Here is a 13,324-nt window from a genome sequence, read left to right on the forward strand (position 1 = left end):
AGGAGACAGGGGAGAGGGGTTTAAGAAGACGGTTAGCAGTGGAGAATAGTAGCCGGGCGTTATCTTTGCATTCCAGAATGATCCCAGAATAGTGAGCAGTTTCGGCAGACAAGAGCAGGACCCGATAATGCTTTGTGGTCCAGCCAGATCTGGCGGTGAATGGCTAAACCAGTTGTCCGCCATATCCGTTCAAGTCTGTGTCCCTTGAATACCAACCTAATGACCTGGACCATTGATTTGCCAACGTCTGCTATGCAGCAGAGACCACTCTTCACTGTATTAGAGGGAAAGTCATTCCTAGGCTGGTCTGGAGGGAGAGCTGATTCAAGGCTCTTCACCAGCCCAAACTTTCCTGTTTAAGTCAAGGTGACTTAAGTTGCAAACAAATTAATCGTTTGCACCTCAGGAACTAGTTAAGGATACAGCAAGCACACCTTCAAAACATAAAATACAGCCAAATGGAGTGGAGAGATAGTTAAGTGAATATAGTTCCATTTCTTTCTCGCCTTCTGAAAAACGGTTAGAAATGTGCCCAGTTTGAAAAGTAGAATGACGACCTCGTTCTCTTTGTGGCTGCAACAGAAGCCCACCAAAGTAGGAGCGCTAACACGACCGGGCAACATTCAGGGCGAGCAAGTGCCTGTATCGCTCCATAATTAGTGAGCTGCACAAAATCGCAGGAGTAAACGGGTTTGAAACGTACGGTTTGTGAGAACATGATTCTGTTGGCAAGTTGTTAGTTAGAGTAACTGCTTTGAGTTATTAAGTTCACCCCCTGCAATCAGCACTTGTTGCTGTCGTCGTTTCGTAGGACGAAAAAAGTTGATAATGGAATGTTTGGTTTGACTATCCATCCGATGGCCTCCTGAGATGCCCAGTGGAGAAATGAGGTCCCTCCCACACCAGATCATAGTGGGCGGGTTGACGTGATGTGTTCAGTGGTCTGGGACTCGTGGCCAGTCGCACTTCAGGTTGTCCCTCCTCTTCCACTTGTGACCGCAGTGTCCGTGCCCTGTGCGGATTGGATTGCGCGCTGTCCACCGTCTTCGAGGGAGGTCGAAGCCAGGGACCTCTGCTCATCAGCACATAAACCGGGGTCCCGTCCTCGTTCCTGGGCCTGGCTCCCGACCTCACTCCTGATGGGGCCCGGGGGCAGGGTCGGGACCCGGGAACAAGGACGAGGCCCAGGAGTGAGGACGGGAACCAGGAGCGAGGACGGGAACCAGGAGCGAGGACGAGGCCCAGGAGCGAGGACGAGGCCCAGGAGCGAGGACGAGGCCCAGGAGCGAGGACGAGGCCCAGGAGCAAGGACGGGACGCAGGAGCGAGGACGGGACGCAGGAGCGAGGACAAGGCCCAGGAGCGAGGACGTTACGCAGGAGCGAGGACGAGCCCCAGGAGTGGCACAGCATGGACCAGCAGTGGGGCTGGGAGGACCACACTGCAGCCAATGAAACCCAAGCAGAGGGGACCTGTGGGAAGGAGGGAGGAGGGCAGTAAGAGTATGTTTGTGTGTGTGTGTGTGTGTGCGCTAGGCCGATGTAGCAGAGCCTGGTCTCCAATCGTCTTGGATCCCCTTGCCCTTGGACCAAGACCTTGTTCTGTCAAGCCCGTGTGGTAGCTGGTGTGTGACGGCCACCCCACGTTAAAAGAATTCACACACAGGCATCTTCCACCCTTTAAAATGAAGTTCGGGACCTGGAACGCCAGGACCCTCATGGACAACCCCAACAGTGCCCCTTCAACCACCGTCTGCCCCACCGGTGACTCATCAGTCACCCGAGAACTTATCTTTAATGTGGAAGCAAGTCATCCTCGGTTCCGAGGGACTGCCTAAGAAGTGAGAGTGAAGGGATTGCTTGATCTTTCTTTTGTAGCGTCACTCTTGGTCTTCGAGTATTAAAAGGACAACAGCTGATGAAAAACCAGTTCTGGACCCCTTAGTCCAGTTAGATTATCACACCCGAATTTCTGGGTCGATCGTCGCGCTGCAGCCCAGCCACAGGGGGGACCGCTTGAAAGCCACGGTTACTGAAAGGAGAGGGATGCAGCCAAGCTGACTGCTGGCGCAACCCTCCCAGGCTGAGTGCCCCGCCGGAGGCAAGGCCAGATCAGCTCGGACTAGATGACAAGCCGAATACTGCCGGCCAGCCTGGGCAACCCACAGCTCCGCCACTGGCCTCAAAGACATCATGGGCCAGAAATTCGGGTCCCCACGGGTGAGTACGCGCTGGGTACTCACCCGTAGGCCCAATGGAAGTGCTGGTATCGTGCATGCACTGCGCATGCGCAGGAAACCAGAACTTCTGTTCCTTTAAAGGAAGGGCTTCACAGGTCGAACGCGTGCGCCGGAGAGGCAGCGTGTACGTCTGGAACTTCCGTTTTTTTTGCAGATTTCTCTGGGAGGGTAAGTCTCCAGGAGCTATGCTTTTAAAAAGCAGTCGCAAGGCCTGCTTTTAACAAGGTAAGTGGTGAATTAAGTAAAATTAAAACATTTTTTCCACAGGTTTATTATTTTTACATAATTTAAAGAAAAGTAAGTTTATTTTTAGCCCCGTTAGAAACTGTAATTTTTTCAAAAATTTAAATTGTTTAAAATAGTTATTTTATGTAATTTATAGTTATTTTAAAAATGTGATTTTAAACAATTTATTTGAAGTTTTAGTTATGTTTTGGGGCTGAATTGTATTCATAATATTTGACAGCTCTTCCTGTCAAATCTATGAATAGATTTCCTGCTACCATTGGCTCTCCATGGCCCACGTGATCCCAGGGGACGCTTCGAACTAACTGCGCCCCTGGGATACGCAAGCACTGCGTGCCGGCAGCTGGAGCAGGCCCAGGATCAGAATCCCACCCGGGCCCACAGCTCAACGGCCGGCGCACTAGGTAAGTGCAGGTCGGGGGCTTGCACCCGCGGGAAGCCTCCGACCCGACTGTCACGCCGCAGCCCAGCCACAAGGGGGACTGCTTGAAAGCCACAGTTACTGAAAGGTGCGGGATGGCGGCGGCGGCAGCATCAACTCTTACACAGAAAGCCTCGCTTCCAGAAACACGCAGCCGGCTTAAGAAAAAGTGCAAAAATTGTTTTACTGATGCGTTCAGAGTCTTGTTATAAACACGGATATAAGGCAGTTTTAGTCCATCTTCTGACAGAATCACAGGACACATGCAACAATACAGCATTCATTTCAGGCCTTTGAGACACAATCAGCTCTTACCCATTCTCAGTGTGACACACTCGTCAAAGAATTCGACAATACTTAATCTTTACATCTACTACAGTGCGGCCTCCAGCATTTCAGCTAAACACAAAAGGGAGGGTGTTAACTTTGTGTCCTATTGTGACTCTACATAAACGCCAAAGGTGCAATTACAGATGCTGCCCTTCCAAATAGAGAGCTGTAAAACACTCGGATTACTAGTGGATGGGAGCAATTTGGAGGCGATGAATTAAGAGCATCACACAACTCTTATCGGACATCTCTGAAGCGTGCTGGGGATTTTCCCCCCTTTAGTTTATTAGTACCAGATTAACCCAGCGACAACGCTGGCATAAATTAGCTCAGCACTGTGCTTGCAAAGGACTCGGGATTCTACCGCTAGGTGAGCAATATGCGTGATCTAGGGGACCGCCAGTGGCGGGCAACAAGCAACAGGGCAACGCAAATCAAACCCCGGCAGAACTCCCGAACTCAGTTTCTAATAAAACCTGCCAAAGTGCTTGCAGCGTGGGTCCCAGCCACTTTTACAAATGAGCCGAAAATACACAGTCATTTGAGTAGTCAGAGCTCGCAATGTGCTCGAAGCGCCCCGCTGCTTGGAAGGCCTTGTGGGGGGGGGGGGGCTTCAATCTGCAAGGAGACTCTATCTATCTCTAGAAACCAGCTCAGACCCGTGCGAGGCTCGCTGCTGAGGGGGGAATCTGGATGTTGGGGAGCAGGTTGCAGCTCGTGATTATGTCCATTTTTTCCGTCACCGATTTCAAATCGTCCAAGATCAGGCGGATGCTGTGCGAGGCGTTGATGATGCCGGCCTGGGAGCTGCCGAGGTGGCCGGTGGCGGTCCGGATCTCCCTGGCGGCGCTCTCGTACATCTGCTTCACCGCCTGCTCCACGTCGTGGTGGAGGCGCCCGTTGCTCTCGCTCAGCTTCTGCTGGAGCAGCGTGCCGAAGCGGCCCGGGCGGCGGGTGGCCACGGCCGGCCGCTCCTCCACCCCGGTCGGGGCGCCCGCCCGCTCGTCGCGGACCACCACCAGCGGCGGCAGGCCACGCCGAATGGCCTGCTGGATGTCTCGGACTGCCGCTGCCGCGCAGTCCGCGTCCTCCTCCTCCTCGTCGGTTTCCGACGCTTCGCCCGGCACTTTCGCTCCAGTCTGCAAGACGTGGGCCGTTGACGTGGACGTGAGGTACAGCTCCTCCTCAGAGTCGGTCTCGGAGGCCTCCCCCTGAACAATGGTCTTGTAGAGTGTGCTGGTCATGTTGCTTGAATAATCTGAATAACAGAATGCAATACTGTAATTTCATAGAACCATAGAAATTTACGGCACAGAAGGAGGCCATTCGGCCCATCGTGTCTGCGCCGGCCAAAAAAAGAGCCAAATCCCACGTTCCAGCTCTTGGTCCGTAGCCCTGTAGGTTACGGCACTTCAAGTGCATATCCAATTACTTTTTAAATGTGATGAGGGTTTCTGCCTCTCCCACCCTTTCAGGCAGTGAGTTCCAGACCCCCACCACCCTCTGGGTGAAAACAGTTCTCCTCAACTCCCCTCTAATCCTCCGACCAATTACTTTAAATCTATGCCCCCTGGTTATTGACCTCTCTGCTAAGGGAAATATGTCCTTCCTATCCACTCTATCTAGGCCCCTCATAATTTTATACACCTCAATTAAGTCTCCCCTCAGCCTCCTCTCCCCCCAGTCTATCCAATCTTTCCTCAGCTAAAATTCTCCAGTCCTGGCAGAATCCTCGTCCACCTCCTCTGTACCCTCTCTCAACGGTATGTTCCTGCATCTGAGCTCCCTCTATCATTGCCGTAATGCTGAGAACTACACAGAAGTTCGGTGGCATAGTGGTTAGCACTGTTGCCTCACAGCGCCAGGGACCCGGGTTCGAATCCGGCCTCGGGTGACTGTCTGTGTGGAGTTTGCACATTCTCCCCGTGTTTGCGTGGGTTTCCTCGGGTGCTCCGGTTTCCTCCCACAGTCCAAAGATGTGCGGGTTAGGTTGATTGGCTATGATAAATTGACCCTTAGTGTTAGGGGGATTAAATACGTGGGGTTACGGGGATAGGGTGGGATATGTGTTGGTGTAGGGGTTGCGGAGATCGGGTGGGATATGTGTCGGTGCAGGCTCGATGGGCCGAAATGGCCTCTATCTGCACTATGGGGTTTCTGTGATTTCTGTGAGAAGTGGTTCCTTTCCCCAGAGAACATAAGAATTAGGAGCAGGAGTCGGCCATTCAGCCCCTCGAGCCTGCTCCGCCATTCAATGCGATCATGGCTGATCATCCAAACTCAGTACCCTGTCCCTGCCTTCTCTCCATATCCCTTGATCCCTTTAGCCTTAAGAAATATATCCAACTCCTTCTTGAATATATTTAATGAATTGGCCTCAACTGCCTTCTGTGGTAGAGAATTCCACAGGTTCACCACTCTCTGGGTGAAGAAATTCCTCCTCATCTCAGTCCTAAATGGCTTACCCCTTATCCTTAGACTGTGACCCTGGTTCTGGACTCCCCGGCCATCGGGAACATCCTGTCTGTCTAGTCCTGTTAGAATTTTATAACTTTCGATGAGATCCCCTCTCATTCTTCTAAACTCCAGCAAGTACAAGCCCAATCGACCCAATCTCTCCTCATACGTCATTCCTGCCATCCCAGGTATCAGTCTGGTGAATCTTCGCTGCACTCCCTTCATGGCAAGAACATCCTTCCTCAAATAGGGCGACCAAAACTGCACACAATACTCAAGGTGTGGTCTCACCAAGGCCCTGTACAACTGCAGCAAGACATCCTTGTTCCTGTACTCGAACCCTCTCGCTACGAAGGCCAACATACCATTTGCCTTCTTAACCGCCTGCTGCACCTGCATGCTTACCTTCAGTGACTGATACACAAGGACACCCAGGTCTTGTTGCACTTCCCCTTCTCCCAATCTATTGCCGTTCAGATAATAATCTGCCTTCCTGTTTTTGCCACCAAAGTGGATAACCTCGCATTTATCCACATTATACTGCATCTGCCATGCATCTGCCCAATCACCCAACCTGTCCAAATCATACTGGAGTTTCTCGGCATCCTACTCAAAGCACACACGCCCATCCAGCTTTGTGTCGTCTGCAAACTTGGAGATATTACATCTAGTTCCCTCGTCTAGATCATTAATATATATTGTGAATAGCTGGGGTCCTAGGACTGATCCTTGCGGTACCCCACTAGTCACTGCCTGCCACTCGGAAAAAGACCCGTTTATTCCAACTCTTTGCTTTCTGTGTGCCAACCAGTTCTCTATCCAAGTCAGTACCTTGCCCCCAATCCCATGTGCCTTAACTTTACACGCTAGTCTCTTATGCGGGGCCTTATCGAAAGCCTTCTGAAAGTCCAAATACACCACATCCACTGGTTCTCCCTTATCTATTCTACCAGTTACATCCTCAAAAAATTCCAGCAGTCAAGCACGATTTACCTTTTGTAAATCCATGTTGACTTTGTCCGATCCTGTCACTGTTTTCCAAGTGCTCTGCTATTACATCTTTTATAATGGACTCATTGGCACGTTACCCAGCAAGTGCAAACAAAATCTGCATTTCTGGGCTCCCTTTCACATCTTCACGACGTCCCAAAGTGCTTCACGGCCAAAGAGCTACTTTCGAAGTGTGGCCACTCTTATGACGACAAACACAGCTGCTAATTTGTGTAGCGAGGTCCCACAAGTTAATCTGCCTCGGTGGTGGGGCTCGTGGAATGAATGCTGGCCAAGACACCAGGAGAACTCCCTGTTCTTATATATAAAAAAAAGAGCCTTGGTTTAATATTTCATCCAAAACACAGCGGCTACCTCAGCCTAGCACTGAGGCGTCAGCCTAGATTAGCGTCTTGGAACGGGGTTTGAACCTTCTGACTCAGGGGGCAAGAGAGCGACCAACTGAGACAAAGTGGCACAAATGCAATTTTTGAAGAGTTTCGATCTCTTAGGGGGACAGCTATGACTCAGTTGGTCATGGGTTCAAGTCATAAGCACAAAATCTAGACGGACACTCCAGTGCGTTACTGAGGGAGCGCTGCAGTGTCGCTGAAGCCGTCGTTTCAGATGAGACGTTAAACCCAGTCGCGGGCAAAAATACGGCCTGCCAACGGATTCTAGCCAGCCCGCCAAGGCCTGGCTTCGAGGCCGGGCGTCCGCCGCATCTTAACCCCTAGTCTGACCCCACGGCCCAAGCAACGTCAGGAGGCGGGTCATCGTCTCCGAGGCAATAAGGGTGTCTAACAATGGGCCTTCGAGACAGGAGGCGAAGATACGGAGAGCGGCGGGCTAAGATGGACAGAAGGCGGCTGGGAGTCGCAGACTGGGTCACGCTCCCCCAACCCAGGCGAGGGTTTTTTTTTTTTTTAAACCGACGGCAGCACAGCCTCTAAACCGATTTCTTGCTGGGTCGTTGTTTTTGCCTCTCGAGGGAGGTGATCGACTCAAAGGTCAGTCACGCGAGAAATGAAATCCACTTTTATCCCTGTTGCTTATCTGACCGCAACATATCGTGTGCATAGCTCTTTCTCGGCCGGTGCAGACAAGATGGGGCGTAAATTTCTTATGATTGTATTTGCAAATAATCCACCCATGCATCAGAAAAGAGCAATCATTTCTCATCAAACTTTGTCGAGCTGATGACTTGCTCAAAAAGAGCGCAGGTTGACATTTAATGGGAGGTCAAATTAAGAGCCAGTTTATACAATTTAATAAACCCATCCCCTTAAGCCAACGCTGCTCCTCACTTAAACCTGTTCCCAGTTTGAACCTTTTATGTACCCGCTGTCCCAAAAATAAATATGCACACTCATTCTCTCTCCTTTTCACTTTCACCCTAGCACACAAGAAGCCCAACTTCTTCCTGCTTAGGCTTCTGTGGTTTTTTTTTTTTTTTTTTTAAATTAAGCAGAGTGAGGAGCCTTTGATAAAGTTTGCAAAGATGGAGAAAAATTGCGAAAAGTAGAATTTAAAAAAACTGGATGCTCCGAGAAAATGTACGCCAAAATATTACATATTTTACAATGATGACGGGGACTTAACAAAAAAGTAAAGTTTTAAATGGGATCGTGTACTCCAGACCAATCTAGTTGTGCCATTCGGTAACTGGTTGGTATTGTTGCTAGACTTCAACATAGGAGTCGAGGGTTCTCTGCAAATAATTTGGGGAAGTACAAATCTCTTCCAGTGGCCTGCGTGGGATCTTGCGAGTGGTGCACGGCTGCACACCTTAGAGGCAACATAACATAAGAAACAGAAGCAGGAGTCAGCCATTCGGCCCCTCGAGCCTGCTCCATTCAATAAGATCATGGCTGATCTGATCTTGGCCTCGACTCCTTTCCCGCCCGCTCCCCGTAACCCTCGACTCTCCTGTAGCTCAAATATCTGCCTATCTCCGCCTTGAATATCGTCAATGACTCCGCCGCCACAGCTCTCCGGGGTAGAGAATTCTCCTCCCCCCCCCCCCCACCCCCCGCCGCCACAGCTCTCCGGGGTAGAGAATTCTGCCCCCCCCCCCCCCCCCCAAGAAGAGGAGAGTTCCCCCCGGTACTCTGGCCAATATTTATCCCTCAATCAACATCACCGAAAGCAGAAGCAGAATACTGTGGATGCTGGAAATCGGAAATAAAAACCGAAAATGCTGGAAAACTCCCAGCAGGTCAGGAGGCATCTGCAGAGATTATCTGGTCATTATCTCATTGCTGTTTGTGGGAGCTTGCTGTGCACAAATTGGCTGCCGCATTTCCTACATTCCAACAGTGACTGCACTTCAAAAAGTACTTCATTGGCTGTAAAGCTCTTTGGGGTGTCCCGAGGTCGTGAAAAGCATTAAATAAATACTATAACTTTCTGATAGAATCAAAAAGGAGGCCATTCAGCCCATCGTGCCTGTGCCGGCTCTTTGAACTAGCTATCCCATTAATCCCACTCCCTTTTCTTCCCCCATAGCTCTGCAAATTTTTCCTTTTCAATTCCCTTTTGAAAGTTACCAGCGAATCTGCTTCCAGAACCATTCCAGATCATAACAACTCACTGAGTAAAATCTTTAAAAATGACGAAGATCTTTCAAAGCCAGCTTGCACTGACCCACAATACAAAAGCAAAAATACTGCGGACGCTGGAAGTCTGGAATAAAAACAGAAAGTGCTGGAAATACTCAGCGGGTCAGGCAGCGTCTGTGGAGAGAGAAACAGAGTTAACGTTTCAGGTTTGTGACCTTTCGTCAGAACTGGAAAAAGTTAGAGGTTGTGGTGAAACCTGCCAGTTGGGACTGGCTTCCCTTTATCGCATAAGAACATAAGAAATAGGAGCAGGATTAGGCCATTCAATAAGGTCATGGCTGATCTTCAACCTCAACTCCACCATCCCGCCCAATCCCTGTATCCCTTAATTCCCTTCGTTACCAAAATGTTTTCGATCTCTGTCTTGAATATACTCAACGACTGAGCCTCCACAGCCCTCTGGGGTAGAGAATTCCAAAGATTCACCACCCTCTGAGTGAAGAAATTTCTCCTCATCTCAGTCCTAAATGGCCGACCCCTTATTCTGAGACTGTGACCCTGGTTCTAGACTCCCCAGCCAGGGGGAAACACTTTCCTCAGCATTAACCCTGTCAAGCCCCTTAAGAATTTTATATGTTTCAATTAGATCACCTCTCATTCTTCTAAACTCTGGGGAATATAGGCCTCGTGTCAGCTGTGGCTCAGTGGGTGGCACCCTCGCCTCTGAGTCAGAAGGTTGTGGGTTCAAGTCCCACTCCAGAGACTTGAGCACAAACATCGAGGCTGACACTCCCAGTGCAGTGCTGAGGGAGTGCTGCACTGTCGGAGGTGTGGCTTTCGGACGAGACGATAAACCGAGGCCCCGTCTGCTCGCTCAGGTGGACGTAAAAGATCCCATGGCACTATATCGTAGGGGAGTTCTCCCTGGTGTCCTGGCCAATATTTATCCCTCAACCAATATAGAAATGCAAGTCTTTCTTTCTTGTCCACTGAATCTCTCCTCATAGGACAACACTCTCATCCCAGGAAATACATCTCAAAGTACCAGCTCCCTCCAGCCCTGCCACTGGCCTCGTTTATAGATGAGCCAATTGAGGTGGTGAGAGGGGAACAGGACAGGCTGGAGGGGCTGAATGGCCTCGACGTTCCTTGCTCATCTGCGGGCACAGAGACCCAGGGGCAGCCCGTCCTGGTCCGTGTGACGACTCATCTACATATCACGTCGTGGGACGCTGGACGGCCGCGTTTCCTATTGGCCAATCCGGCCGTCTATCACCAGGTTGCGCTGCCTATTGGCCGGTTTGACCATCAATCACCAGGTCGCACTGCCTATTGGTCGGCTCGGCTGTCAATCACCACGCCACCTTCGAAGCGTCGAGGCGGGGGGAGGATCAGCGCCAACTGTCGCCGGGACCCGGCTCTCGCCGGTTCGGTTCGCCGGCGTCAATCCAGGCAATTATAAACCCCCACAGACGCAAGTTTACAGATTAAAGTCCCGCTGCCCGCCCGTTTCGACCGCCGTCACTACCTCACACAGCGACTCGCAGAGATTCACCCGCTGCGGAGAAGCGCCGCGTCTCCCCCACCGGCGATGACGCAGCAGCAGGCCCCAATCACGTGATAGGGGTGGCGACACCGCTCCCTGGCGGCCTGGAGGGTTAAATGCAGGAGTGGGGGGATTTATAGTTAATGGTGACAGCGGCCCCTGGCGGCTGGGAGATTAAATGCAGGAGTGGTGGGATTTATAGTTAATGGTGACAGCGACCCCTGGCGGCCTGGAGGGTTAAATACAGGACTGGGGGATTTACAGTTAATGGTGACAGCGGCCCCTGGCGGCTGGGAGGTTAAATACAGGAGTGGGGGGATTTATAGTTAATGGTGACAGCGGCCCCTGGCGGCTGGGAGGTTAAATGCAGGAGTGGGGGGATTTATAGTTAATGGTGACAGCGACCCCTGACGGCTGGGAGGTTAAATGCAGGAGTGGGGGGATTTATAGTTAATGGTGACAGCGACCCCTGGCGGCTGGGAGGTTAAATACAGGAGTGGGAGGATTTATAGTTAATGGTGACAGCGACCCCTGGCGGCTGGGAGGTTAAATACAGGAGTGGTGGGGTTTATAGTTAATGGTGACAGCGACCCCTGGCGGCTGGGAGGTTAAATACAGGAGTGAGGGGGTTTATAGTTAATTCCTCCTCCATGCAGACGACCTGGTTCTGCTGTCACCAACTAAGGAGGGTCTACAGCAGAACCTGGATCTGCTGGAATCAGTCTGTCAGGGCTGGGCCCTGACAATAAACCTCCAAAAAACCAAAGTCCTCGTGTTCCAACAAAGATCCAGACATCAGGGACCCAAAATAAATCTCACACTAGGAACAACTAAAATCGAACAAACCACTAACTACACATACTTGGGCATAAAAATCAGCTCTACGGGAAATTTCAAACTGGCTGTGAATGAACTGAAAGAGAAAGCAAGAAGGGCTTTCTACGCCATTAAAAGATCAATCCAAATAGAAATCCCAATTAGCATTTGGCTCAAAATTTTCAAATCAGTAATTGAACCAATTGCACTCTATGGCAGTGAAGTGTGGGGACCGCTAACACAACAAGATTTTGCAAAATGGGACAAACACCCAATTGAGATCCTACATGCAGAATTCTGTAAAAGTATCCTCCGGACTCAAAGGAAAACCGTAAACAATGCATGCAGGGCAGAACTAGGCCAATTTCCACTAATAATTACTATCCAAAAAAGAGCCACCAAATTTTGGAAACACCTAAAAATGAGCAACCCCCACTGCTATCATTACGAAGCCTTGAAATGCCAAGAGAGGACCATAAAGAATAACTCCCTCAGTCAACTAGTCCTGGGACTCAGTGAAGCAACCACTAACACTACTAACAATAACCAGCCCCAGGACAGTGACATCGTAGCAGAGAGAATTCGACCCAACACAATTGTCACTAAACAAAAGGAAAAATACCTGTCATATTGGGCAGAAACAACAAAAACCCAAAGCAAACTCAATTGCTACTTGGCCCTAAACAGACAATACAACATGGCTGAGTACCTGACCACGGTAACATAAGAACATAAGAACATAAGAAATAGGAGCAGGAGTAGGCCAATTGGCCCCTCGAGCCTGCTCCGCCATTCAATAAGATCATGGCTGATCTGATCCTAACCGCCAATCCACTATGACAGGACTATCTCCTGAATCCAACAGAATTAGACACACGAAACAGGAGCAGGATCAGGCTACACGGCCCCTGGGCCCGCTCCGCTACCCACAGGGCCATGACCGATCCGCACCTAAACTCATGTCCAAATTCCTGCCCGCTCCCCGTAACCCTTAATTCCCTTTTCTTCTAGGAAACTGTCTATTTCTGTTTTAAATTTATGTAATGATGTAGCTTCGACAGCTTTTTGGGGCAGCATATTCCATGGACCTACCACCCTCTGAGTGAAGTAGTTCCTCCTCATCTCAGTTTTGAAAGAGCAGCCCCTTATTCTAAGACTATGCCCCCTAGTTCTAGTTTCACCCATCATCTGGAACATCCTCCCCGCATCCACCCGATCCAACCCCTTCACAATCTTATATGTTTCAATAAGATCGCCTCTCATTCTTCTGAACTCCAATGAGTAGAGTCCCAATCTACTCAACCTCTCCTCATATGTCCATCCCCTCATCCCCGGGATTAACCGAGTGAACCTTCTTTGTACTGACTCGAGAGCAAATATGTCTTTTCTTAAGTATGGACACCAAAACTGTATGCAGTATTCCAGGTGCGGTCTCACCAATACCTTGTACAACTGAAGCAATAACTCCCTATTTTTATATTCTATCCCCCTAGCAATGAAAGCCAACATTCCATTGGCCTTCTTAATCACTTGCTGCACCTGCATACTAACCTTTTGAGTTTCGTGCACCAGGACCCCCAGATCCCTTTGTACTTCAGTACTTTCCAGTTTCTTGCCATTAAGATAATAACTTGCTCTACGATTTTTCCTGCCAAAGTGCATAACCTCACACTTTCCAGCATTGTATTCCATCTGCCAAGTTTCTGCCCACTTACTTAG

At 50.1% G+C, this 13,324-nt stretch overlaps 1 protein-coding gene across 4 annotated transcripts; it reads right to left on the minus strand.

Annotated features, from left to right (window-relative positions):
• Nucleotides 1-3,069: 3,069 nt before the first annotated feature.
• bloc1s3 (biogenesis of lysosomal organelles complex-1, subunit 3) lies at nt 3,070-10,993 on the minus strand. 4 transcript variants are annotated; one of them, XM_085973543.1, is made up of 3 exons: nt 10,772-10,993; nt 6,686-7,000; nt 3,070-4,493 (listed from the first exon to the last, which is right to left on the minus strand). In XM_085973543.1, the coding sequence occupies exon 3, from the start codon at nt 4,477-4,479 to the stop codon at nt 3,889-3,891; it is 591 nt and encodes a 196-aa protein (XP_085829669.1). In that variant the 5' UTR covers nt 4,480-4,493; nt 6,686-7,000; nt 10,772-10,993; the 3' UTR covers nt 3,070-3,888. The 4 variants fall into 4 exon arrangements, with proteins under 4 accessions (XP_085829669.1, XP_085829668.1, XP_085829670.1 ...); XM_085973542.1 differs by lacking the exon at nt 6,686-7,000 and having other exon boundaries at nt 10,772-10,981; XM_085973544.1 differs by lacking the exons at nt 6,686-7,000; nt 10,772-10,993 and adding an exon at nt 9,276-10,733.
• Nucleotides 10,994-13,324: the final 2,331 nt, after the last annotated feature.

The sequence above is a fragment of the Somniosus microcephalus genome, chromosome 34, assembly GCF_052327205.1.
Source record: "Somniosus microcephalus isolate GS21.2 chromosome 34, FLI_Smic_1.0, whole genome shotgun sequence".
In the NCBI taxonomy this organism is placed as follows: domain Eukaryota; kingdom Metazoa; phylum Chordata; class Chondrichthyes; order Squaliformes; family Somniosidae; genus Somniosus; species Somniosus microcephalus.

Bases quoted from the DNA above. Each gene is read 5' to 3' on its own strand.
- bloc1s3 (XM_085973541.1), bottom strand. From the start codon at position 9,265: ATGATCTGGAATGGTTCTGGAAGCAGATTCGCTG. The intron at 4,494-9,231 runs GTAACTTTCAAA...TCTGTTATTCAG, and splicing joins TTCTGGAAGCAGATTCGCTG to ATTATTCAAGCAACATGACC.